Source organism: Bradysia coprophila, unplaced genomic scaffold, assembly GCF_014529535.1.
Source record: "Bradysia coprophila strain Holo2 unplaced genomic scaffold, BU_Bcop_v1 contig_197, whole genome shotgun sequence".
Taxonomy (NCBI): Eukaryota; Metazoa; Arthropoda; class Insecta; order Diptera; family Sciaridae; genus Bradysia; species Bradysia coprophila.
In genome coordinates, this window is record NW_023503460.1 from 1,434,516 (window position 1) to 1,461,463 (window position 26,948).

General features: G+C 35.2%; 1 protein-coding gene across 1 annotated transcript in view; it reads right to left on the minus strand.

Moving 5' to 3' along the window:
* Positions 1-503: 503 nt before the first annotated feature.
* LOC119075299 (potassium voltage-gated channel protein Shaw-like) overlaps positions 504-26,948 on the minus strand; it is a 32,120-nt gene continuing 5,675 nt past the window's right edge. Inside the window, exons 3-5 of the mRNA XM_037181710.1 lie at positions 22,225-22,347; positions 4,479-4,559; positions 504-614 (exon numbers count right to left, since the gene is read on the minus strand). Coding sequence (XP_037037605.1) covers positions 4,489-4,559; positions 22,225-22,347 — 194 coding nt within the window. The 3' untranslated portion in view covers positions 504-614; positions 4,479-4,488. The remainder of the gene's footprint in view (positions 615-4,478; positions 4,560-22,224; positions 22,348-26,948) is intronic.

A 26,948-nucleotide genomic window follows, 5' to 3' on the forward strand; every position in this document is an offset into this window, starting at 1 on the left:
CAAAAATTTGTTTGTTTCTCTATTAATTTAATTATATTTAAATCGAAAATGCTATTACATTTTTAGTACCCGAGCACACGGTACATGCATTACTAAATTACGATTCTACAGTTTAGTTGAGCGAGTAATTTACACAAAAAATCAAACCGAATGAATTGGTCAGGTCCATTTTTCTTTCGTCTTTTTTTCTATTGCACTTTCATGGCTCAATAACACAAAAACAATTGATAGTTCCAAATTTATTGTCCGTATTTGAATTAAAAACTAAATTTCACCTTATTAAATCTAATAAATCTTACATTTGCGCCGACACGTTAGTAAACTCATCCCTCGACCTCGACACTCTTTTCTTTTTCATCCGTTATAACTTTATACATAATTATCTTACAAATTTTTTATTCGACCACATTTTCCACTCGTCTCAAAAAAACACCAATTGTATAGCATGTTGTTACCTGTTCAGAAATTGTTCTTAATCGTGGTGCCGTCCTTGCAGTTTTTGTCAACTATTGGCGGACCTTTTGACTGGAAACCTGGTTTTCCCATTAACAAAGCTGGATTCCGGTCGAGCATGTAATTGGGACTCATCGCCACGATACTAGCTCCGATGGGACCTGGATTTAGTTTAATAGAAATGGCAAATAGTTACGTTTAGCTTTGGAGTACGATTACAGTCGGCGACTTTCAAAAAAGTACTGCATTTCGTTTCAGTTGTTTAGCTGATTAATTCATACAAACAAATGTGCTTGATTATTCGGGTGAACAATGTACACGCATGTGGGTGTTAATGAGAAAACCGTTTAGAGACATCATACCATAATTGTTGGTATGAGTGGATTAGTTGAAAAACATCTGAAACGAAATATGTGACTTGTTTCAATGTCGCCGACTGTATGCTATTTAAATTAAAAAAAAAACAGTACGACACAAAGAAACGTTTTAAAACCAACATGAACAATTTGACAATATAGTGAGGCTATCTTTTTCTGTAGAGGAAGTTAATTTGATTTTGAGTTCTACGACATGCATTTAAAGTGTTAACACATCACTGTGAAAAGTTTAAATTACATTTTACAGTGTAAATATTTCAGAATAAATTTCGCCATTCTATCAGATCGAAATGTTCATTCCCTCTCTTTACGGTGAAAAAGTTACGGTTTCTATTTTTCAATCGACGATGCAAAATCTAAGATAAACTTTTGGAAAACATTTAATGAAATTAAATTAACACAGTATTTAACGCTATTGCAGTAAGTAGATTGAATGCAATTTTCATATTAATTTTTAATCACATTACTTACACTTCTTTACCGATAATAGTATATTACTTCCGAGGTTCCAAGTTGTGTATTTGATAAGTGGGGTGTATTCCCCACTTGTCAAATAACAACTTGGAACCTCGTAAATACAATGCTTTACGTGATTAGGCAATGTAAATGAAAATGAAACATGCCGTAACACGTAAAATACATTACTGAATCATGTCATTTTCGTGTGTCTTCGGTTTTTGAAAAAAGGGTTTTTGAGCTTAGACGTACGTGGGTACGTGTGGATTTATCAGTCTTTTACATAATTAGGGATTAAAAAGTAGAGTTTTCGTCTGGGCAGTTGATCCGAGCCGAGGCCGATGAATTTTACATGTGTGGTGGTCGAAAATCGTTCATTTCGTGAACTGCCAGCGACCCCAAAATGTAAAAGTAAGTCACTCACTGTGTTCGTTTAGGTTTGACATTTCAATTTTCCTCTCCAGTTAAATACGGGTATGTTTCTAATCAAAATCGTGACGATATCCACCAGCAAGAGCCTATTCTCGGGAGTCATAAAGTTTGTATATTAAAAAATATATTACGACTCATGTGTATGATCTTTGGGATCTGTGCATAAAAATCATGCCCGCACGTTAGTAAGCGAGCGTGACGCAAGTCCTTTTTAATTTTCGGCCATTTAATAAAAGTTGTAAGAGATTTAAACAGAGAAATGATAAGCGCGGCCCCTCACGGCTGGGATAGAACACGCCTGACTGCTTTTTTCATAGAACGGTTGAACTGTCAAACTTTTTTACATTTTTATGTAAAATTTTGTCAGTTTGGTTTTAATAACGATATATCTCGTTTTCGTTAACGACATTTATAGCTTGACTATATAATTGACGTTCTGGTCGCATCGTCTTCAATTTTTCAGAAAAAATCCGTCAGGCGTGTTTATCATTTCTCTGGATTTAAAAGATCAAATGAGTAATCGTAACTGATTTACGACAAAACTCTCGAATAGAATGTCGGCGAGAGATTTAAATAGAGAAAATAGAGAATAAAACGGGACTACAAATTCCAGTTGTTATGTGAAAGTGATGTGACGGGAATTATTAATACAAATTCTTTAAATGACTAAAATAAGTAACTACTTTCGATGTTGTGCGGAAAAAACAATTCTAATTTTTAACTTTTGTCTTACATCTGAAGAACAAATTTTGAATTCTTTTAATGAAAATGATTTTGTCCACAAAAATCGCAAGATTTTTCATCTACAAAATAATGGAAATGTATACCTAAAGTTCCAAATAAACTCTTAAAGCTATAAACTTTAAATTTATATTCATCTTCAGTGCTAAAGAAACATGCAAAAAGCAAAAAGGTGCTTATTCGTTAATAATATCAAGAAACGGCACAATTGTGACTGTTGGGATCAACAAACCATCTTTTGTCTCTGTCAAAGTGACGTTTAAAGCGTCAAACCATAGTTACGTGAGAAAAGAGTTCAAATTCTTGTTTGTCTTCTTATCTCAACTGAACTAGCTTGGCTGAAAGAAAATTAAGAAAAAATTGTGGATTTTCTAATCATTTCAATGTTTACTTTCGTTTGACGTTCAAAACGTCAGTTTGTGAGATGAAATAGACAGACTTTTGATCTCTACTGTCACAATTTTTTAAAAGAATTTATGAAACAGCGCACAGTTTCTCTATAAATATTTCGTTCCATTCACATTTTCAAATACATGGTAAACAAATCATCTATTTCACATTTGCCCATCCAAAGAAACCTGGTCGTACACAGTTCAAGAGAACTTTGTGTTTTGAATTCTGCAAATGTCACGTCTTTCACCGCTTTAACTTCCCCTCCCCTTTTCCCTGTCAGTTATAACACAACAAACTGGTTGAAAATGGTCAAATGAAAATGGTAATCTGAGAATTTCCATCGCTCGAACGGTTTTTTCTTGGCATTTCACATGAAATGTGTAATAATTAATGGATTTTGTTCAAATCCATTAATTTAAGTCGAGACAATTGAACGACAAAAACAAAGAAATTAAACTTGAGTGTGTAAGCTTTTGTTGAAGTTGATTTTGAAGTGACAACGATTTCGAGAAGATTAATGTTCGGTTCTGCTGTTCGGCTGTGCAGCGCCGTTAGTGTTAATCTTTAATGAAACGAAATTCGGAAATTTAATATTCATTTTTAGCAACATGCCACATCATTTCACTCGTTAAGTGATTGAAAGTTACAGAAATGGTGAACAAATTCATTTTTTGTAAACAGCGCTTGTCTTGAATTGTCGCCACGCCATTAAAAATATTGACTATAGTTTAATAGCATTTCACAGGCAGCAGGCATATCATCAAAATGCTTATCGAATCTGTTACTTCTTTATTCTTTTAATTTGAATATCTTGAAAGAGATTTATGAAAAATCTAGTTCTAACACCAGTTTTAATGCTTCTGTTGGTGTTTATTTTTCTCTGTATAGATCGACTGATGAACCTATTCTGCCTGATTGTCTGTTTATAACTCGAATATCTCATGGCTGAGTAACAGGTTAAGAACTATTTTTGAAAGCGCTTTCGAGATACCTTTTCAGGTCGAAAATTCCAATTGAATTTCTACCTATTTAATGTATCCAAATCCGTAGCTTAGAGTTCAGTACATTGACGTCGATGATCAGAACTAATAAACTTCGAATGGTCTATATGAAACTGACATTGAAACTAGCCTCAGAAATTCGTGGAATAAGTTCTCTCGTACTCAAAAATTACAAATTGATGCTGTAAGTGCACTGAAAATTCAAAATTAAACGTGTCAAACCCAAATCAATCGCAGCCTCGGTCGTACCACTGATTCACCCAAAATTCTGAATGTTAAATGTTAAATGTTATAATTACTGTAAATCTATCGTTTCTTTTAGAGTAAAATCAATTGAAAAATGTGGTTGATTCTGTTGTGATAATTCGTAGTTTTAATTAATGTATATTGTGCATTATTTAGTGGCCAGAACGAACGGTGCTGGATAGTTCAGTATGATTATTTCGTTTAATAATCTGTTACGCAGATAAGGCAATAAAATAGGAAAATGGAGCTGGTAATGGTGTATATAGAAGTAAGAGCGTATGAAGGACGTTAAAATACAAAAATAAAATTTCGAGATTCTAAATATACCAACAAAACATCCCAAAATGCATTTAACGTTACTGAAAAAAAATAATCGTACCAATAAAGTCTTAGTCTCTGTTTACGTCATTTTTCGTTCCATTTGAACGATTGGACAGTCGTCGTAAAATGTTTTCATCATCTGCAAGTGAAGAATATATCCAATAAAAGAAAACAATTTCTTTGACTGTTGTAACGTGTTAGGGCAATTCCTTTTAATCTCAATATTCACTAGACTTGAGCATATCGTTTGGATCGTGCATTTATAACTATAATTTAAAATTAAAATTTTGAATTCAACTTTGGTTATCGTATATTCAGTGGCGCCGTCTTCCATAGGGCAGTAAGTTCGGTATGTCGGCCATGTTGTTACAATAAAAATGTAAACCAAATATGCCTTGTGCCTTGTAAAGTTCGTAAGAAAAGTGGGTGAAATTAATTTCACGAGATGTCAAAAAATTGTAATACGCAAGTAGTGTTGTAAAAAATACAACGGTACTTATGCTACATTTACGAAGTTGAGCCCCATGTACTTTGCGTGAAATTAGTTTTACGCTAGCATTATACGAACTTTACACATGCTTTTGAATTCAACCAATCACAGAAATTTAATTTACGTTGCTTGAAAAACTTATTTTGACTATGACAAAGAATTGACCCTTACTGTCATCTTCGAAAGTTTATTTTCAGCTAAATTAGTCTGATAGCCTTGCGCAGTAGAAGAGTTCTACTCTTGCATTTAGTCCGTCGCCAATTTGTAACGATTCACTGACCTTTGCAAGAGGTTATTATATAAGCATTTGTCCTTAATATGGTGTTTCTGTTCATGGTTTATTTTTCGAAGAACCTAAATGAATTATGTTATCTGTAGAACTTGTACATTGAAAAGTTCTAAGTTTTTAACAGGTTGGATTGACGGCTTAGCCTGACTACCTTTTCTTGACATGTTTAATAAAATAAACAGTAAGAAAAATATTTATTTATATTCAAAACTTGTGTTTTGACGTTGGCTTGGGTCATCGTAGCAAATACACGAAAACATACACATGACATGACATACACAGGCCTTACAAAATGTAAACAAGTGCGCACCATTCGCTCTGGTTTTTACACACGCGCCGTTTACACGTTCTACTTACGAATCAGAATACATATGAACTTTACCAATCATAATGGTCTACCCCCAATAACTTAGAAAAATTTGTACTTAAGAATATACCAGAGGTTATGGAAAGGAATTGCCCTATTACCAATCAAAGCTACTTATTATGAAAATATTAAAAAGAGAAGAAGAAAAACAGTTTCGCAGAAAAAGCGGATGCCCAACCCATATTTACATTTAGACATGTAACACTGTACATGTGTATACACAACAAATACCGACTAAAGAAAATTCTTGTCAAGTCGAAATGTCTGATACGCCTATTGAATTGTCACTTTGAAATGATAAAGGATAATTGACTTTTCGTTTCGTGACAATTTGTGATTTTGTTTTGTATATTCGATATCATTTCGATGCCGCATATATAGCATTTACACCTTAATTTTCCTAGTTTGGTTGCTAGAGAGGGTATTGCTAATACCGATATCCTATAGGTTTGTTCCAAGGCCATATGAATTGTCAAATTTCATCCATAGAACCATAACCTCAATAATATCTCTGTGTAAATCGCGTAGGCGACGTTGCTCGATTTGTATGAAATATCACGTAAGCGACGTTGCTATGGATGAAATTGTCGTTGTTCGGGTTGTCAAAGTTCGTGTTTACAGTTACTTGGAACAAACCTATTAATTTTGAATAATATTACAGTATTATCGTAAATATTACAATAAGGCTTACTATAACACTGTAAAATTGTTCAAAATTAAATGTTTAAAGACAAGTTCTGTGTACAATTCACGTTTTCAATTGAGGTTATGACGAAATTTTTCAGATGTCGAAAATGACAACGTCAAAAATGTCAATGTCAAAACTGTCACTTCATGACAAAAAGTTTCGTTGCGGTTTGGCTCTAAATTACAAAGTTCTAAAAGAACAGGTTAAGACAACCACGAAGGCGGTTGACACAAAATTTTATAAACAGATAGTGGGAGAAATCAACTTGAAGAAAATATTTTTCTCGAAAATTCAGAATTTTGTTTCTGTTAAGTTCCATTTTACATATAAACTTCGCAGCCGTTGACGCTATTGTGTGTCACCGCCTTCGTGATCAGCTCAGGGTTGTCTTAACCTGTTCTTTCAGAACCATGCTAAATTACTCAAACGACAGCTATTTTTTGACATAAAAGTTTGGGAAACACAACGAAACTAATCTGAGGTTACGGTATTTTGAGACGTAGCATCACTTAAGTTTCGTTAAATGTTTCGTTCATTCATTCTTTGGACGTAGATGGAATTTCTTAACATGTATGGCATTTCAAACGTCCTTCAAGATGATCGAAGTACAGTAGTTAACTTGACTCTTTGTACCAAAATTGCTTTTATTTATTTGGCAGGTGTGAGAAGGAAGCCTCGGATCCATGTCTTGTTATATACGTTTGAAAGCTTGTATAAGAAGACTTCCAAATCCGAAATACCTCTTGGGTAGGACTCCTGGCCAGAGTTATAGCTTCTATAGTTTTTTTTGTGTTAATACTGGCCTTTTTGATGATCTCTCTGAAGTATCGACCAACTTAAACCTACTAACTTCTGATTATAGTCCGGTCGTTGTGACGACAATTTTGGCAAAAAGTTAGGATGTTTGACAAAAAAATTGGTAGGTTTAAACCTACCAACTTTTTAGTCGCGCTCGATAAAAAAGTTGGTATCTTTTTTTGGTAGGTTTAAACATACCAACTTTTTACCAAAGCTACTAACTTTATGATCGAGCTCGACTGAGCGCGATAAAAAGTTGGTAGGTTCAATCTCAACTCAATTCCTAACTTTCTTCACGCCGTAAAGGTGTTCTGTTGGTTCCTAGGGAACTCATCCCTTTACGAAATGTAACGTAAAGAAGTTTAGTAATACCAATTTTCATTGCACATAAAAAGCAATTTAACACGCCAAGCGATCTGGCCCATTGCCCCGGGGCGAAGCGGAGGGCCGCAATGCGATCCGGGCGCCGGAACGGTGTTGGTAACTTAGGAGTTAATTTTTTTTCTCTCCCATCGTCTAATAATTAGTCTGTGTAATTTTTGTTATATTTATAAAACTTAAATTTACAGAACCAAATTATAGACGGCAACTGAATTTACCTTTCAATAAATTGTATTAGGAAAGTGTTTGGTTTGCCATAAAAAGATCAAAAATGGGCTCTGGAGTGTAACTTCCGTTTATTGCGATCCGATCAGAAAGTTGGTAGGTTCTTTTGGTAGGTTCAAACACACCATTTTATTTGCCAAAGCTATCAACTTTTTAGTCTCGACGGATCAGAAAGTTGGTAGGTTTTTTTGGTAGGTTTAAACCTACCAACTTTTTTGCCAAAGCTATCATCTTTTTAGTCTCGATCGATCAGAAAGTTGGTAGGTTCTTTTGGTAGGTTCAAACCTACCAACTTCTTGTCAAACCTACCAACTTTTTTCTCAAAACTACTAACCTTTTGCCAAACCTACCAAGTTTTTAGTCTCGCTCGATCAGAAAGTTGGTAGGTTTTTTTTGGTAGGTTCAAACCTACCAACTTTTTGTCAAAACTACCAACTTTCTGTCAAATCTACCAACTTTTCTCATCGAGGGAGACTAAAAAGTTTGTAGGCTTAAACCTACCAACAAAACCTACCAACTGAAAACTTGGTAAGTTGGGCAAAAAAATTGGTAGTTTTGACAAATAGTTGGTAGGTTTGGAAAAAAGTTGGTAGGTTTAAACCTACCAACTTTTTGTCGGAGGTTCAAATCTACCGACTTTGGAAAACTCGCAAAAATCTTCGTCACGACGACCGGACTATAAAAAAGTTGGTAGGTTTAAAGTTGGTCGATACTTCACTGAGATTTTTTGATGCACCAGCGTCATTAGTAGTTCAGGAAATACATTGACTGTTCTAGGCATAAAACAAATTTTTTTCATCTTTTGTTAAGAAAAACAGTGGAATTCTCGTTGATAGTTCAGTTGAACAAGGTGACACTCAACGATTTTTGGGCAATGTTCTTCTTCGTCTTTTCATGTCTACATATTGTGTCCACACTGCAATGTTCTCCGATTGTATAAAATTGCAACGTTTCAAACAACCAAATCTCTCCTATTGCATTCGGTGCCACAATTCACCTCGATTCATCGCAAGCGAATTTTTAGTTGGGGAATCCTTAATGCTGAAAACAAACGAGGCATTCAAAACATGTTTTGGTCCTTGTTTTCATGGTGAAATTGTCGCAACTGTCAAATAAAATTAGAAATTTCTCTATCGAAAATTTCGATTGCTGCATTTGTCAATGAAAACTAGGACCAAAACACGTTTTCAATGTCTCGTTTGTTTTCAGCATAAACAAAATCGATTTGATTAAAGGTCGATTAGACTCCCTATTACTCTGCAATCGAAAAAAAAAATCCTAAACACAATTCGGAATTCCCCTGTCTAGCATTCACCAGTGTAAGGCTGAAAACAAACGAGACATTGAAAACGTGTTTTGGTCCTAGTTTTCATTGACAAATGCAGCAATCGTAATTTTTGATAGAGAATTTCTAACTTTATTTGACAGTTGAGACAATTTCGTCATGAAAACAAGGACCAAAACATATTTTGAATGCCTCGTTTGTTTTCAGCATTAGTCATCAAATCATTCGTCTCAACTTTCAATATTTAAACATTTTGACGATATGCACTGTAACCGCTTACATTTCATTGAACTTAGTCGAGATGTCCGTTTTTTGCGTTGAAGGAAAAATTGAACCTAGTCGAGATGTCCGTTTTTTGCGTTGAAGGAAAAATTGAACTTAGTCGAGATGTCCGTTTTTTGCGTTGAAGGAAAAATTGAACTTAGTCGAGATGTCCGTTTTTTGCGTTGAAGGAAAAATTGAACTTAGTCGAGATGTCCGTTTTTTGCGTTGAAGGAAAAATTGAACTTAGTCGAGATGTCCGTTTTTTTGGGTTGAAGGAAAAATTGAACTTAGTCGAGATGTCCGTTTTTTGCGTTGAAGGAAAAATTGAATTTAGTACCAATGAAATATCAAATGTTAAACGGTAGAACTCAGAATTCGATACATTATCGATACATTTCGCATTGAACAATACTTTTTGTCCATCTCATTCACATACTGTACGTCGAACATACATCAGACTGTAAGTGTTTTATTTTATGTGATGGGATCCAACGGACAATATTTTCGTTTTTAGATGAGTGCTCGAAACACCACTTTGCTACGTAACAAAACATTCGTAAGCAAAATCACTATTACACAGCGCAGTGTGCGTCTAGAGATATGTATAAATACGCTACTTCATTTTGTCAGATTTTCTTTTACTGACTTTTGCTTAAGCAAAATACCTAACATTTCTGCAGGAAAATTAGTCTGCACTTGTCTTTAGCTTGACGCGACGCTCCTCTATCGAAGATAAACAAATTTTTCCGCAGATATGTAATGTACTATTATTGTAAAGAGTTGCTTCTCTTGTGTTCTATATGTTCGACGAATAGAGCGAATGTAACAAACTCACATTTTGGGGTTTAATTTTTTAAATTTCAAAAATGTATTTTCAATCAAGGCACCTGACACATCCAAATTGTGGGGCCCAGTGAATATACAAAGAGAAAGTTTCTTTAAAATGCGTAATGGACAAAGGGCCATTCAAGTACCTAAACCTTAATGATGAAGAAAATGTGAACAAACTATACTTCCTCTGATACAAATAGTAAACTAGCAGACGTTCCTTTAAGTCCGTTCCTTCATCAACAAGTCTAACCTTGTGGATAGAGGTGAGCGGGCCGAGGTTTTTTCAAAGCCCGACCCGAATCAATTTTTACAACCTGAGAACCCCAAACCCGTCAGATACTGAAACCCGGCCCGACCCGAATTAAATTTTTGAGACCCGAAATATACTGAAACGTGCTAAAATCGAAAATTAGTTAGAAAACGGAAAAAAATATTTCAAATATTTCAAATTGAAACAGTTTCTTGAATTTCTTCCAAGAAAAACGAAATTGCCTAAGTTAGATCCACATATAAGTGTCCGACGCTGTGACTTTACATATAAAACTTTAATTCGGGTCGGTTTTGAATTTTCAATTTAAAATCCGGCCCGGCCCGAATTGAATTTTGGAAACCCGAACAACCCGAAGCCCGTTAAAATTGAATTGGGTTCGGGTCGGGCCGGGTTTTTGGCCGACTTCGGGTAGCCTTCTCACCTCTACTTGTGCAAAACTACATAATTAATTACAACGACATTGGGAGGATTTTAATTAACATATTTGAAAAATAGAAGATTTAAACATAACCCATACACCAGAAGCGTAGCAAATCCGGAACCAACCTAACCCAGACATCCTCTTTTTAGAGGACATGTCCTCTTTTTTCGTCGAATTCTCCTTTTTTGAAATATTTCTAGGAACACCACTTTTTTTGTATAAAATGTCCTCTTGTGTCCACTTTTTTCATGTATCTTATTAGTTATTTAGCAAATCTTTATAGATTCGTTAGACTTACAAGCTAAAAATTTCGCTGCGCAGCTATTTCTTGAGACAGTTTAATGAAATATTCGTTTAAGGCATTTGGATGAACCAATCGTAGACATTTCACATGAAATCCTTGACGAAAATTTTAGGGAAATTTTTCAGGTTTATTTTCATTGCTGTTAATTTCATAGTCCATATAATGCTAAAATCCTGCAAATGTCTGAGTTCTTGAGCGATCTGATTCTTGACCGTGTGCGAAGTTTGCAGTCCGTGGCCAGGGCAGCAATCGCACAGGTTGAATTTTTTTACTTTCGTCCCTTGTGATCCAAGTAACCATTACGGGGTAAGGTTCTTTACTTTTGAATATTGGTACTCGATACAGTGCTTTGTCGAACACTACACCGACTTGTACACGAAAAAGTCTAACGAATCATGGTTGAAATGTAATTTCAACTCTTCACCAAACTTCCTAGCTATTCTCCCCAGTCTCAAGTGCATGAAATAAATGAATTATTGGATTAAAATCGATGGATTTTTTTTAGCGCATTCAACTAAAAGCTTTCAAAAATGTGGTATTTTGATGTTCGATTTCACTAAATCGAAAAAAAAAATATTGATTATATCTATCCTCACTCCACACCGAAAAGAACAAAATCTTGTATACATAAATATTGAGATTGAAAAAGCATGTTAGAACAAAACCAGAAAGAAAACGAAATTTATTTCGGTTTTATTGGGGGGTAGATACACTGAAAAAATAAACAATGACACGATAAATGCCTAGGGCATAAACGTACTTTATGATGAGCATTTATGTACACTTTAACACCGATCCAAAGCGGGGGACAAAAATTCATATTATGTGTTTAGTTTCAGCAAAATGTACAACACGCTAAAAATGTTCGAAAAACAAAATACACTGAGCCGGCGAAAAACAACATTTATATAATAGAAAGCATGTACGCATATATTTGATAAACAACAAAACGGAAGACAACACAGTTCTCCCTTTGAAATAACAACTCGCAACAATTAACAAAAAACGGGTTAAAAACACAAAACAACATTACACACAACAAACACGAATTTTTAGAAAAACAAATATTTAGAAAAAATGTCTTTACGCAGTTTTGTGTTAGGATTTTTTTTCGAGTTTTGATTTGACTGCAAAATAGAATTTATTATCTCAGCAAAATGGGTTGAAGCGATTTATATTATGTATTTTTAGTAGGGGTATGCTATTGCGTCGAATATTTATTATTCGATTTATATGCAAATCGGATAATGAAAAGCGTTGGTTGTGTGAAGAAAGCCAGCTATTATAATAGTCGTGCCATTTTTCCGCCGGGTGTTTTCCCAATCATTGGTGAAAATTCATCTGTATTTTAAGAAAATATTTATTTTTGTACTTGTAAGCATACTATTTTCGTTAATTTATATTATTTATGTGGCGAATGAGTTGGCTTAACTAACGGTATACAGTTGAGGGGTAAACAACAATTCTTGCAGCGAAATCAAAAGGCATAAGTATTAGGGTGCGGCGAATTTTGTCGAATTGAAATCTCGAACCCACCTGGTCTGGTGGGCAACTTTCCACGAGGAAAAATTATCGACAACGATATTTGTTTAAAACCTTACAGTCGGCCACTGTCAAATTTTGTTTCAGCTGTTTTTTAGCCCAATGTACACGCATGCGCGTAGTAATGATAAAATCGTTTGAAGACGTGAAACTATATTTGTTTGTTTGAGTAGATCAGCTGAAAAACAGCTGAGACGAAATGAGTCATTTGAAAGTCACCGACTGTATCTAGTATTTAAATTACTGAAAATTTACAACTTTTTGTAGGTAGCGGTGAAAAATCTGACGTTATCTAATATCAGAGATGCTTTTGCAAAGTTTTCATTCTGCACGGAGTCTCATAGGTACCGTACTGCAAATACAAAAATGAAAAAGCATTAAAAAAATGTTGAAATCTGCTTTCGAGATTTCAATTAAAAAAATTCGCCCACCCTAATAAGTGTTATTCATTCTTAAGCTGTTTCCCCCTCACATAAAAAGCAGTAAAGCTCTATGGTTATTGAATAAGATTAAACCAACAGTAACAATGACATTATTGCCTATATTTCTCGTTTGGCCTACACTCGATAAACATAAGGAATAACACAATTTTGTTGTTAACAGATTCTACTTATTTCATGACCCAGCGACACCGATTCTGACATTGTGGACACTTCATCTGTCTGAAAATTTGTAGTCGGTAGTTTTTGTAGTTGGATTGACATTCGAGAACTGTGCACCGACTGACGAAATTCTTTTGTCTGCCTGCCTAAAGCTTGAATTTTTGGTAGGAGACAAACCAAACTAGTATAGTTGAATACCAAATTGGTAGTTGACTACAAAACTGATAGAAAGTTGGTGGAGATCTTTACTGTTCAACAGCTGGATATCGACTGAAGAAACTATTCTTCCTGCTTGCCTATTTATACTAGGCTTATAGCCGGTCTATTCTTGTTGAATTTGTGTTCGTCGTCCTATGAAACGAATAAAAAGCGACTGTGTCACTCTCTGGACTGAATGGATCATGGTCGGCCACCTAGAATCAGAAGTACTTGACCGAAAGCTCTGTAATGACACATTTATCAAACTTGGTTTCGAAATGGCCAAGGGAAAAGGCATCTAAAGTTGATGAATTTTACATGAACATTTTCGCTGGAATCCTGACCACGACCCCAGTTCTAACAACCATACACAAATTTCTTCCATTGAGCTTTGAGCGGAAGTACAAAAGCTTCTGCACAATCTAGAGTGGTCTAAAGTGTCTAAAGTCTTTCGCCTGGTCAACGCAGGTATTCAAACAAACGTACAAATGTACTGTAAACGAAGCGTACTTCGTGCGGGTATAATAAATCCATCTTACGTTCATTCTCGTTCCAGAGATGAACCAAACAGTGAATGTTATTTCTGGTAATGTAATACAGGTTCGAAGGAATGAGAAAGACACATTATAAACAGCGGGCGATGTTGTCTAAATTTGCTGAGAATTATTAAATTTTTTTCATGATGAAATTAAAAAAGGAATTTCTCTACAACAACTGAAATATGTCATAAAATGTCTCATCGAATGTTTAAGTCGTACAGCCGTAATTTATCATACCTAATATTCGACCAAAAAGAGTATGGAAAACGCTTTTTCTCATTAAAAATTTAGGACTAACGCTTGTCATACGAAATTATATGTAAACATACTTTGGTTTTTACAACCGTATACAATTATACGCTTCTCCCGTTTAGATAAATTTTATATTTAATTTTTCTTCGTTTTTATACGTTTGTGCTATATATTAATTATGTACATAAGGCAAACACAATTCTTACCCTCCTTCGAAGCGTCTCAAATTATAATTTTCATTGTTACTTTTGATTCTCACAGACAGCATTTTTATTATTTTTATTATTTCTGTTATTTAACAATTTACATAAGCGTGGAGTGTATGTACGTTTTTCTCTAATAATTTTAAAACATTATGTTTGGGCAGGCATTTCGTCCCGGTTATTCGGTTGTTGTGAGTTCATTATCATATAAATATTTGCACAAATTTATCTTTTAAATACCAAGGGAGACCCTTACAGTAAATTGTATCTAGTCAACGCTCTGCTTCACCTAAGCTACACCAAGAACCTAAATTTATGAGGGATTCTTTTGAAAAACAGAATCTTGAAGTCGGATGCATTTTCCATTGGACTTTTTTATATGTGCCCGAATTGATATTGGTCCCTAGAACCTAAAGCCACTTTCAAAAAAATTCTTCGAATCTTGTGTGGCTGGTGGGAGGTGATCGAAAACTGAAAACATGCACTTTTCTTACAAAAATTTCTCCAGTTACACGAGCCGTACAGGTAATTGCATGTACTTATGGGAAAAATAGGTTCTTGTTAGGTTTAAAATTCATCCACACTGAGATATGTGCAGTTGAAGTTTTCAACCGAATAAAGACTGACAACTTACTTATAATCGAATTTAAACTGAAATAAATGAAATGAAATGAAAGACTGACAACTTACACAAGAAATCATTTCGAAAACATTACAGTATAAAAGCTTAGACACGTGCATTTGAACGGATTACCCGCAGGTATACCGCGAGTAAACAGCTCTAATGAGCATGTGTAAGCTTTTATACTGTAATGTTTTCGAAATGATTTCTTGAAAAACTACAATTTTTTAAATATGAATCGATCAAATTATAATGCTTCGACTTTAAATTTAAAAATTTTAAAAATACTAAATTTAGGAAAAAAATTGAGGCGAGCAGAGCTTACCAAAAGCGAACAAATTTGTTCTACCATACCAACGCACTGCTCCTAGCATGAACATAAGAAATATTTGGAGGCTGATGAAGTCACAGTAGGCACTGCGTTTCTTTCGTGAAGATAGGTGACTTGTTTTAGTTGTGTGAGTTCAAACACACAATACAATCAATCTTAAGCGGTAGCTCTCATCACAAAAGCCTCCAAATTCGACGTTTGTCAAAGTAGTGTTCATGCTAGGAGCAGTGCGTTGACCATACCCATCCACACACACACACACACTTAAAGGTGTTCTTATATGGGGCCTATATGGGAACTTCGAGGAGCCTTAGCTCCGAAACGAGGCCGGTTCCCCCCAATTTTTTTTCTGGAATGTCTTAGAATGACGACTAGAATCTACTCCCAAAATTTCAACAAAATCTAAAGAAGACTTTAGAAGATAGGAAACACGGACGGACGGACGGACTAACAAAGTAACGTAGGATTTTTTCATTTCGTTTAAAGTACTGAAATTGACCAAAATGTATGGAAATGGGACTTCTTGGAAGATTTTTTGCGTGGCCGAATTTTAAGCTGCAAGAACGTTGAACTCGTACGGACGCCTAGTTTTTTTTAATGGTAATTTGGAGTCATTTGTATTTGAATTGTAAAACGTCAATATTTGCTGTATATATGGTTCTGCAGTCTACGACAAAAAAATTTTTTGAAATTTTTTCTAATAATAGGATTTGCGTCACGGGCTATGCTAACGCGCGCCCAGGATTTTATGATTATTTTTCTGACAGTTGGCATTTAAACGCGAGTATAAAGTTGAGACTTGGACTTCCTTTATCGAAAATTACAGCGTGCTCAATCGCTTAAAGACGAAAGACAGTTACCCTAATAACTGTGATATTTAGGATAATTATACGTAAAACTGCAGCCCGCAGCTATAATTAAACAGCACAAATAAAACGTTGAGAAAAGAACATTTTCGTTCGTCCCATTAAAAATGATACAATAAGCTGTTGATGAGTTTTCTTTTTATAATTTTGCTAATCGATACCGGATATTCAGATTATAACTGATGCTGATAATATTGTGCAGAAGCTTAATGTATTAATTCAACGAACGAATATAAATGTATATTTCAAGGTTCTGAAAGAACAGGTTAAGACACCCACGAAGGCGGTACAATCTTCGTTGCTTTTATTGCTTAATTGAATTACTCGATTCTTCTCTCATTTATACATTAACAAAGAAAACACAGAACTACGAACTGATGTTAGTTCAAATAAATGTGTTATTACAAGTACGTAGTATTTCTAAAACGTCAAACCATATTATATAGCATAATGTAGTCGAAATTCCGGTAAAACCTTTAAAACCCAGTGAAACATGACAAAACAATTGCTAATAGCGTCCAGTCAACGTTGAAGGACGTAAATAAAACGGATAGTTGCAAACGTTATTCGATGCTCCGTTCATTTCGTAAATTGACACAAGCTACGTACCAGAAGGTGCAAGGAATAGAAATGTGTTTCGTAACATTATTGGAAGCGTGTTAGCTTTGAATATATTTGATGGATTGGACGAAGACCATTTCGTAAAATAACACAAAAACATTTGAAGTGTTTCGTATGGTTTTTGTGTCCGCGTGGTAGCTAAATGTCCTTAAGTAGTAATTATATTGATGAGCGATGCGCATATTTTCATATATCGCTCGACACTAGCAAGCGAAAAAAATTCGCGTGCTAGTTTCAAGCGATGTATTTGTAGCGCGCGAATAGTAGCATCGCTCGTCAATATAATTACTGCTTTACTATCTACAAAATAACTCGTAGCATTAACGTGAGGTTTGTTGTAAAGAACTAGAGTCTCAACAACTGCAGCGACGAAAAGTGAAACTTGCTTTACGAAAATCGTTGAAAGTTGTGCAACAAACATGTCCGCAATAACCGCGGGCTAATGATTTCCTTATAAACTAAGTAAGCAATCGCAGCATTCTATTAAATTAAAATGAATCAAGATACCCTTAATCTAGAGTATACGATGAAATTATGAGGAAAGAATTCAGAATAAAGAACATAGCTAACGCCGACCCGTACGAAACACCTATTCGTATCAAAAGCCTTTAATGTGAAACTCTTCATTTCTCTTACTTCATTTTCTTCTCTGCTGAAAAACTATTCTCCCTTTAAAATCACTTACATTATCCACTCTTTGCCTTGTTATCATATACAACTAAATTGCCGGAGGCAATATAGACAGCCCCGTACGAAGACAAATTTCATAAATTCCTATTTAAACAGCTATATACCGCTATATTTAACTATATTTCACTATAAATAAACATTTCACAGATAAATATATGCTATTATATAGCTCTATATGCCTGTATATAGCTCAATATAGCTGTATATAGGTATATATAGATGTCCGTATATGGAATCCCTGAAACCCCACACACATAACAAATTATTTCCATGTTAACAGAAACTCTCTAAGTATCATTTTTCCCAAGATATTTCTATTTTACTAAAATCCAATATGGCCGCCGGCAGCCATTTTGTTAGGAGACCGGAAATAGTACCGACGCTTTACATTCGTTAATACCTTTCAAACAAAAAAAAATTCATGAAATTCGGTCAAAATTTACTCGAGATATTGTCAAAATACACCACGTTCACTGTACTTCCGAGTAGCCAGATAAGAGCTCACTCCAAGAGACCTAGCTCACGCTCCGGAGAACATAATTTCATAAAAATTTTTTTCCCTGATTGGTACGGTCAATACCTATCTAATAAAGCTAAAACAGACGAAATATGTTCAAATGTGGCCGACCTACAAGCAAAAACTGCTTGCCGCCCTGTGCCTGTTCCACACCAAGGGGTCTAACTCACGAGTCGGTCATCCGATTTCCATAAACTTTTTTTTTGTCGATCGGTATTGTAAATACCTTTTATTTGACGTATCACTTACAAGTTTAACGTTTAAATGTCCGGAGATATCTTCGAAAAACCGTAAAGCACTTATTGGGCCACAGCTCGGGAGGGGTCGATCCAAAATCACTCATCTTCGAACTTAGCCTGTCTTTTGACATTACCAAACGGGAAAAAAAAGAATTTTCAAAATCGGATGCGTTTTACTCAAGTTATCGTGCAGACAGACAGACGGACAGACGGACATTTTTTTTTCGCGGATTTGGCATCTCTAGACAACCACAATAGGTTTCCCCTTACTCAGGGAGTCCAATTCGACGTGTTACAAACGTATGCGTAAACCTATAAGACCCCAGTACTTCGTACGGGTCTAATGAAAATTGAACAGAAACATGCGCAATGTGAAGTGTTTCGTTCTTATTAGTAGAAGTACACGGAGCAGATCTGTGAACAGTTACTCCATTAAATATAACGGTAAACCTAAATAAAACAACGGTCGAATATTACCATCCACACCGAACAAACTTGCTTCATTTATCGAAATAACACCTTTCCCTCAGGTCCTATACTTTCTTAGAAGGAGCTAAAATAAAGATGAAAACTATTTTAACAATGAAAAGGGTCAGAATTCCTAGTATAAATCGAAGTAATTTCTACCTATTAAAACTTTCACAATTGCATTCTATTTACAGAGGAAATAAAATAGGAAATTCAAGCAAGACCGAATTTCGCTTGGTTGGAATTTCCTATATCTAATAAAGGTGAACACAACGTTTTTACCGTGAGCACGTGAATAACCGTTAAACAATCATATTTTGCAGTCCAAATGAAATGAGTGGAGAAAATAAGGTTATTCATGATGTACGGATGAAAATTAAATAGAGGGATTCGTCTGAAAAACAGAAGACCGAAATCGGGCGCATTTTCTATTGGAATTTTTTATATGTGCCCAGTAAGGTATTCGACTCCAGAAGCCAAAATCACTTTCAAAAAAAATCTTCGAAGCTTGTGTGGCTAGTGTGAGGTGATCGAAAACCGAAAACAAGCACTTTTCTTACAAAAATTTCTCCAGTTACACGAGCCGTACAGGGTCGTGTGGGGTGTCATTAGAAAGGTAATTGCATGTACTTCCGGGGCAAATAGGGTCTTATTGAGTTTAAAATTTATCGAGGTGCACGAAACGTACAGGGTCGTGTGGGGTGTCATTAGAAAGGTAATTGCATATACTTTCAGGGAAAGTAGAGCTTACGGAAGTTTGGCAGCATCTTCGATTCAATATAAGCACTTAAACATTTCAACTTCTCATAATTCGTCGTAGATGCTTCCAAACCCCAATAAGTCCCTATTTGCCCTGAAACTGCATGTAATAAACTTTCTAAATGTCTGTAAGAAAAGTGTAAGTTTTCAGTCTTTTTTTGGTTGAAAACTTCAACTGGCCATATCTCAGTATGTATGAACTTTAAACCCAATAAGACCCTATTTGCCCCGGAAGTACATGCAATTATCTTTCTAATGACACCCCACACAACCCTGTACGACTCGTGTAACTGGAGAAATTCTTGGAAGAAAAGTGCATGTTTTCGGCTTCCGATCACACTAGCCACACAAGCTTCGAAGAATTTTTTTGAAAGTGGTTTTGGCTTCACATATAAAACATAGCTAACGCCGACCCGTACGAAACACCTATTCGTATAAAAAGCCTTTAATGTGAAACTCTTTATTTCTCTTACTTCATACTCTTCTCTACTGAAAAGCTATTCGTCCTTTAAAATCACTTGCATTATCCACTCTTTGCCTTGCTATCATCAACAAATAAATTGCCGGAGGCAATATAGACAGCCCCGTACGAAGTCAACTTTCATAAATTCCTATTTAAACAGCTATATACCGCTATATTTACCTATATTTTCCTATAAATAAACATTTCACAGATGAATATGCTATTATATAGGTATATATAGATGTCCATACATGGAATCCCTGAAACGCCACACACATAACAAACTATCTAAGTACCATTTTTCCCAAGATATGTAACTTTTAATAAAATCCAATATGGCCGCCGGCAGCCATTTTGTAAGGAGACCGGAAATAGTACCGACGCTTTACATTCGTTAATACCTTTCAAACAAAAAAAAAATCATGGAATTCGGTCAAAATTTACTCGAGATATTGACAAAATACTCCACGTTCACTGTACGGCCGAGTAGCCAGATAAGAGCACACTCCAAGAGACTAATAAAGCTAAAACAGACGAAATATGTTCAAATTTCACCGACCTACAAGCAAAAACTGCTTGCCGCCCTGTGCCTGTTTCACTCCAAGGGGTCTAACTCACGAGTCGGTCATCCGATTTCCATAAACTTTTTTTTTTGTCGATCGGTATTGTAAATACCTTTTATTTGACGTATCACTTACAAGTGTAACGTTTAAATGTAGATATGGAGATATCTTCGAAAAACCGTAAAGCACTTATTGGGCCCCAGCTCGGGAGGGGTCGATTCAAAATCACTCATCTTCGAACTTAGCCTGTCTTTTTACATTACCAAACGGGGAAAAAAAAGAATTTTTAAAATCGGATGCGCTTTACTCAAGTTATCGTGCAGACAGACGGACAGACAGACATTTTTTTCCGCTGATTTGGCATCTCTTGACAACCACAATAGGTTTCCCCTTACTTAATGAGTCCAATTCGACGTGTTACAAACGTATGTGTTTTCAGAAGAATCCCTCAGCTGATTTTTACATTTGATGGATAATAATAATTTAATTTTCCATCAAACAAAAGAGAAAAATAATAAAACTGAAAGTTGTTACATTAATTCATAAATTTTTTATTTGTCTAAATTATAAAAAAAGTAATAAATAAACTAATTAAATAAAATACGAATATCACTTAACTGTATCGGCGCTGCATGATAAATAATTACAAATAAATAAATTAACTAGATAAAAATAAAACTTAAAGAATTAACATAAATTAACAACTTAAAACATGAAATTACTGTTTTGCACGCATTAAATTAAGCATTTTCGATTCTACTTCTTGATTGCTCTCCTTTTGTCATTGCAAATAACATTAAGGGTATTCCCGACCCGAGTTTAATTTTTTATCCCCTAGTATAAAGGAATTCAATTCATTCAATTCAATTCAATTCAATTTTATTAGTCAAGGAACAAGTAGGAAATGAATCCTTATACAAATGTCCTGAATTGACAAATAAGTTAAATAAAAAAGGAAATTCCAACAAGAGCGAAGCGATTCCGCAAATCGCTTAAGTTGGAACTTCCTATTTCGAATTGAACACATAATTTTTCATAACTGTTTGAATCTATGAAACAAACACATCAGTTTGTTTCACTATTTTTCAGAACCAAAACAAAGTGACAGTTTCAAGGAGAAAATCTCTTGTTCGTCCCATGGAAACAACAAGAATTGACAAGAATTGAGAGCTAAACTGGCAGAGAAGAGATTAATCAGAAACGAAGACGAAACTAAAATGCTTAATTTTGTGTGTGCGGAATAGTAACGTAAAAGAATAAATAATGAAAAATTCGTTGAATAATACAATCGCTGACTTCATAAATTATACATTTTTCATATTAAAACATTTTTTATTCACCGCCAGCTTAACATTTTATTTGTTTAATTTCAAATAAAAAATTAACCTAAAATTCAGTTTTTTTATTGACAACATACATGCACACATAACGAACGTTCGCTCATTCATTCCGTTTTTATTTGAATAATTTCGTTTCATTTGATTTTTTGCAAATGCCAATAAATAATAATTGTTTCTTTATTTTACGATGAAAATGAGTAGAAAAACATTGTGAGGCTGGAATTGTTTTTCTTGTTTATTAAATTATTAAATTTAATTTTTTTTATTAACAGCCACTGAACCAATCAATATAATATTTTAAAAATTAAAACAAAAATAAAGAGGAAAAGCCTTAGCTTAGCGAAAAAGATTAGTGAATTTAGATGAATTTCATACCTGATTTTGGACCGACTAGGTCTTTCGAGCCGCTTTTATTGGCATTCATTCGACGTGGTCCACCTGATCCTGGTGTTCCGGCCGGTTGACCTGATATTGGTGTGCCTACTTGACCTGGCTGACCTGTAAATCATATTATTGGGATGATGAACATTTTAGTGCGCAAGCAATGATGTTAATAGCAATAACAAATTTGTTAATTAAATTAAGCCATGTTTTTGAAAAAAAAATAATAGAATGCATTTTGTGGTAGTTAGTGTATGTGATTGTTATAATGGTAATTTGAGTGTATTGCAGAGTTTTCTTTATTTAATTTAAGAGAAAGATAAAGATGATACCCAACAAGAAAATAGTTTTACGCACGAATCAGAGAAAATAATTAATTTCCACAATTTTGCTTTTAAGAGAATATTTTCAAACTCATAAGATTTTGTCCACTGTCATATTGTCTGATTTTGCTGATATTGCCCAAATGAAGCATTACTTTAAGCGACACGAGTATTACTTGACCTTGACATTATTATTATTATTTAATGTTGGTTGTGTAAGGCTGGATTACCATTCTAGAAAAATTCATCCGTTTACGCAAACCACACTATCTATTCTATTGTTAGAGCACGGAGTAAACGGAAAGCTAAACGGATGAATTTTTTAGTCTGAATTTAGGCTGCCAGCGGACTTACACCGTTTAGCTCTCCGTTTACGTTCTAACAAAGGAAAGTGTGAGGAGCTTCAAATGTTCACTCGTAAACGGAGTGCTAAACGACGTAAATCCGCTGAAAGCTTTATAATAGGTCCGTGTGCAGCTGTTCATTTTAGCTGTCATAACGTTATGCATAGAGACCCGGGTAAAAAAAAAAGGTGTCGGTGAGACCTTTTTGAGGCTGAAATTTTTATATGGAGATGAGACTCGATGAGGCTACGTATTTCGAACCTTTGAGACCTAAAATTCATCCAAAAATTCATCGGAATTCATCCGAGAGTGATGAGTAGTCTCATTTCCAAAATTTATGGAGGATGTTCGAGACTGGATGAGTGGTCTCATTTTGGATTTGTTAGACGTTGTGAGACTGGATGAGTGGTCTCATTTTGGATTTGTAAGACGTTGTGAGACTGGATGAGTGGTCTCATTTTGGATTTGCTAGACGTTGTGAGACTGGATGAGTGGTCTCATTTTGGATTTGTTAGACGTTGTGAGACTGGATGAGTGGTCTCATTTTGGATTTGTTAGACGTTGTGAGACTGGATGAGTGGTCTCATTTTGGATTTGTAAGACGTTGTGAGACTGGATGAGTGGTCTCATTTTGGATTTGCTAGACGTTGTGAGACTGGATGAGTGGTCTCATTTTGGATTTGCTAGACGTTGTGAGACTGGATGAGTGGTCTCATTTTGGATTTGTTAGACGTTGTGAGACTGGATGAGTGGTCTCATTTTGGATTTGTTAGACGTTGTGAGACTGGATGAGTGGTCTCATTTTGGATTTGTAAGACGTTGTGAGACTGGATGAGTGGTCTCATTTTGGATTTGCTAGACGTTGTGAGACTGGATGAGTGGTCTCATTTTGGATTTGTTAGACGTTGTGAGACTGGATGAGTGGTCTCATTTTGGATTTGTTAGACGTTGTGAGACTGGATGAGTGGTCTCATTTTGGATTTGTTAGACGTTGTGAGACTGGATGAGTGGTCTCATTTTGGATTTGTAAGACGTTGTGAGACTGGATGAGTGGTCTCATTTTGGATTTGCTAGACGTTGTGAGACTGGATGAGTGGTCTCATTTTGGATTTGTTAGACGTTGTGAGACTGGATGAGTGGTCTCATTTTGGATTTGTTAGACGTTGTGAGACTGGATGAGTGGTCTCATTTTGGATTTGTTAGACGTTGTGAGACTGGATGAGTGGTCTCATTTTGGATTTGTAAGACGTTGTGAGACTGGATGAGTGGTCTCATTTTGGGTTTGTGAGACGTTGTGAGACTGGATGAGTGGTCTCATTTTAGATTTGTTAGACGTTGTGAGACTGGATGAGTGGTCTCATTTTGGGTTTGTGAGACGTTGTGAGACGTTGTGAGACTGGATGAGTGGTCTCATTTTGGATTTGTTAGACGTTGTGAGACTGGTTGAGTGGTCTCATTATGATGAGAAGAAACATACGCTCTTATTTAAACCATTTTTGAGGATAAAAAAGACCGTTTGAGACTTCTCTTTTTTGAGTTTTTTCTAGACTTTTTGAGACTTCTCTTTTTTGAGTTTTTTCTGGACTGTTTGAGACTTCTCATTTTTGAGTTTTTTCTAGACCGTTTGAGACTACTTTTTTTGAGTTTTTTCTAGACTTTTTGAGACTTCTCTTTTTTGAGTTTTTTCTGGACTGTTTGAGACTTCTCATTTTTGAGTTTTTTCTAGACCGTTTGAGACTTCTCTTTTTTGAGTTTTTTCTAGACTGTTTGAGACTTCTCTTTTTTGAGTTTTTCCTAGACCATTTGAGACTTCTCATATTGCTTTTTGACCATTGAGACATTTCTTCGTTCGATATTATTTATTGGAAGATTTTTTTTTGTGAATATTTGTAATTCTCTGTTGAGTTCATAGATGGCCACTGCCCTTTACTTTTCTTATAATTCGCTAGACCAAATTGACTGAAATTATGTAGAATCATTAGTAATATTTTTTTTTTACCTTTTTGTAATGTTTTTTCCGGTCACCCATCCAAGTACTAACCGCGACGAATGATGCTTAACTTTCAACTCGGACGGCCATCGATGTTACACGTGCTGCTAAATCAGATATATCTATTTGGAGTTCTAATTTTGAACCGTTGTTACAATTTCCGAGGCTAGATGAGTAGCCTCATTGCTGTCCTGTTCGTAGACCCGACCGCTTGAGCATGAACAAGTAGTCTCTTTGCTAAAACTTTTGAGGTTGGTTGAGTGGTCTCATTTAAAGAAAATATTTTCTTCGACTTTTGAGACCGGTTGAGTGGTCTCGTTTGAAGAAAATATTTTCTTTGACTTTTGAGACCGGTTGAGTGGTCTCGTTTGAAGAAAATATTTTGCTTCGACTTTTGAGACCGGTTGAGTGGTCTCGTTTGAAGAAAATAATTTCTTTGACTTTTGAGACCGGTTGAGTGGTCTCGTTTGAAGAAAATATTTTGCTTCGACTTTTGAGACCGGTTGAGTGGTCTCGTTTGAAGAAAATAATTTGCTTCGACTTTTGAGACCGGTTGAGTGGTCTCGTTTGAAGAAAATATTTTGCTTCGACTTTTGAGACCGGTTGAGTGGTCTCGTTTGAAGAAAATATTTTGCTTCGACTTTTGAGACCGGTTGAGTGGTCTCGTTTGAAGAAAATATTTTGCTTCGACTTTTGAGACCGGTTGAGTGGTCTCGTTTGAAGAAAATATTTTGCTTCGACTTTTGAGACCGGTTGAGTGGTCTCGTTTGAAGAAAATATTTTGCTTCGACTTTTGAGACCGGTTGAGTGGTCTCATTTGAAGAAAATAATTTCTTTGACTTTTGAGACCGGTTGAGTGGTCTCGTTTGAAGAAAATATTTTGCTTCGACTTTTGAGACCGGTTGAGTGGTCTCGTTTGAAGAAAATATTTTGTTCGACTTTTGAGACCGATTGAGTGGTCTCATTCAAAGGAAATATTGTGTGTCCAAGACGAAGAAATGTACACCGATGACGTTGACGTCAACCACTTTTTACTTATGAAAATGCAATCGGCCGACGACAACACCGAAGACAATGCCGAATCCGGATAGGTATTTACGTGAACGACTTTTCCTTCGTTAATTTAAATATGTGAAGAGTTTCAGCTCAAGTAGAGCGTTTATTTATAATTAATAATATTTCTTTGTAGCGCGTTTAGCGTTTTTAGTTTATATGAGAACTTCAGCTTAAATAGCGCCTTCCTTTAAAATATTTAATTTTAATTACTTAGTTTCTTTGTAGCTCACATGGGGCATTTACTTTATGTATTTAATTGTATGGGATAATAATACAAATCGTTCGTCTCAAAAGTCGATTTTTTTTTTGAATGAGACCACTCAACCGGTCTCAAAAGTCGAAGAAAATATTTTCTTCAAACGAGACCACTCAACCGGTCTCAAAAGTCGAAGAAAATATTTTCTTCAAAAGAGACCACTCAACCAACCTCAAAAGTCAAAGAAAATATTTTCTTCAATTGAGACCACTCAACCAACCTCAAAAGTCGAAGAAAATATTTTCTTCAAATGAGACCACTCAACCGGTCTCAAAAGTCGAAGAAAATATTTTCTTCAAATGAGACCACTCAACCGGTCTCAAAAGTCGAAGAAAATATTTTCTTCAAATGAGACCACTCAACCGGTCTCAAAAGTCGAAGAAAATATTTTCTTCAAATGAGACCACTCAACCGGTCTCAAAAGTCGAAGAAAATATTTTCTTCAAACGAGACCACTCAACCGGTCTCAAAAGTCGAAGAAAATATTTTCTTCAAACGAGACCACTCAACCGGTCTCAAAAGTCGAAGAAAATATTTTCTTCAAACGAGACCACTCAACCGGTCTCAAAAGTCAAAGAAAATATTTTCTTCAATTGAGACCACTCAACCAACCTCAAAAGTCAAAGAAAATATTTTCTTCAATTGAGACCACTCAACCAACCTCAAAAGTCGAAGAAAATATTTTCTTCAATTGAGACCACTCAACCGGTCTCAAAAGTTGAAGAAAATATTTTCTTCAAATGAGACCA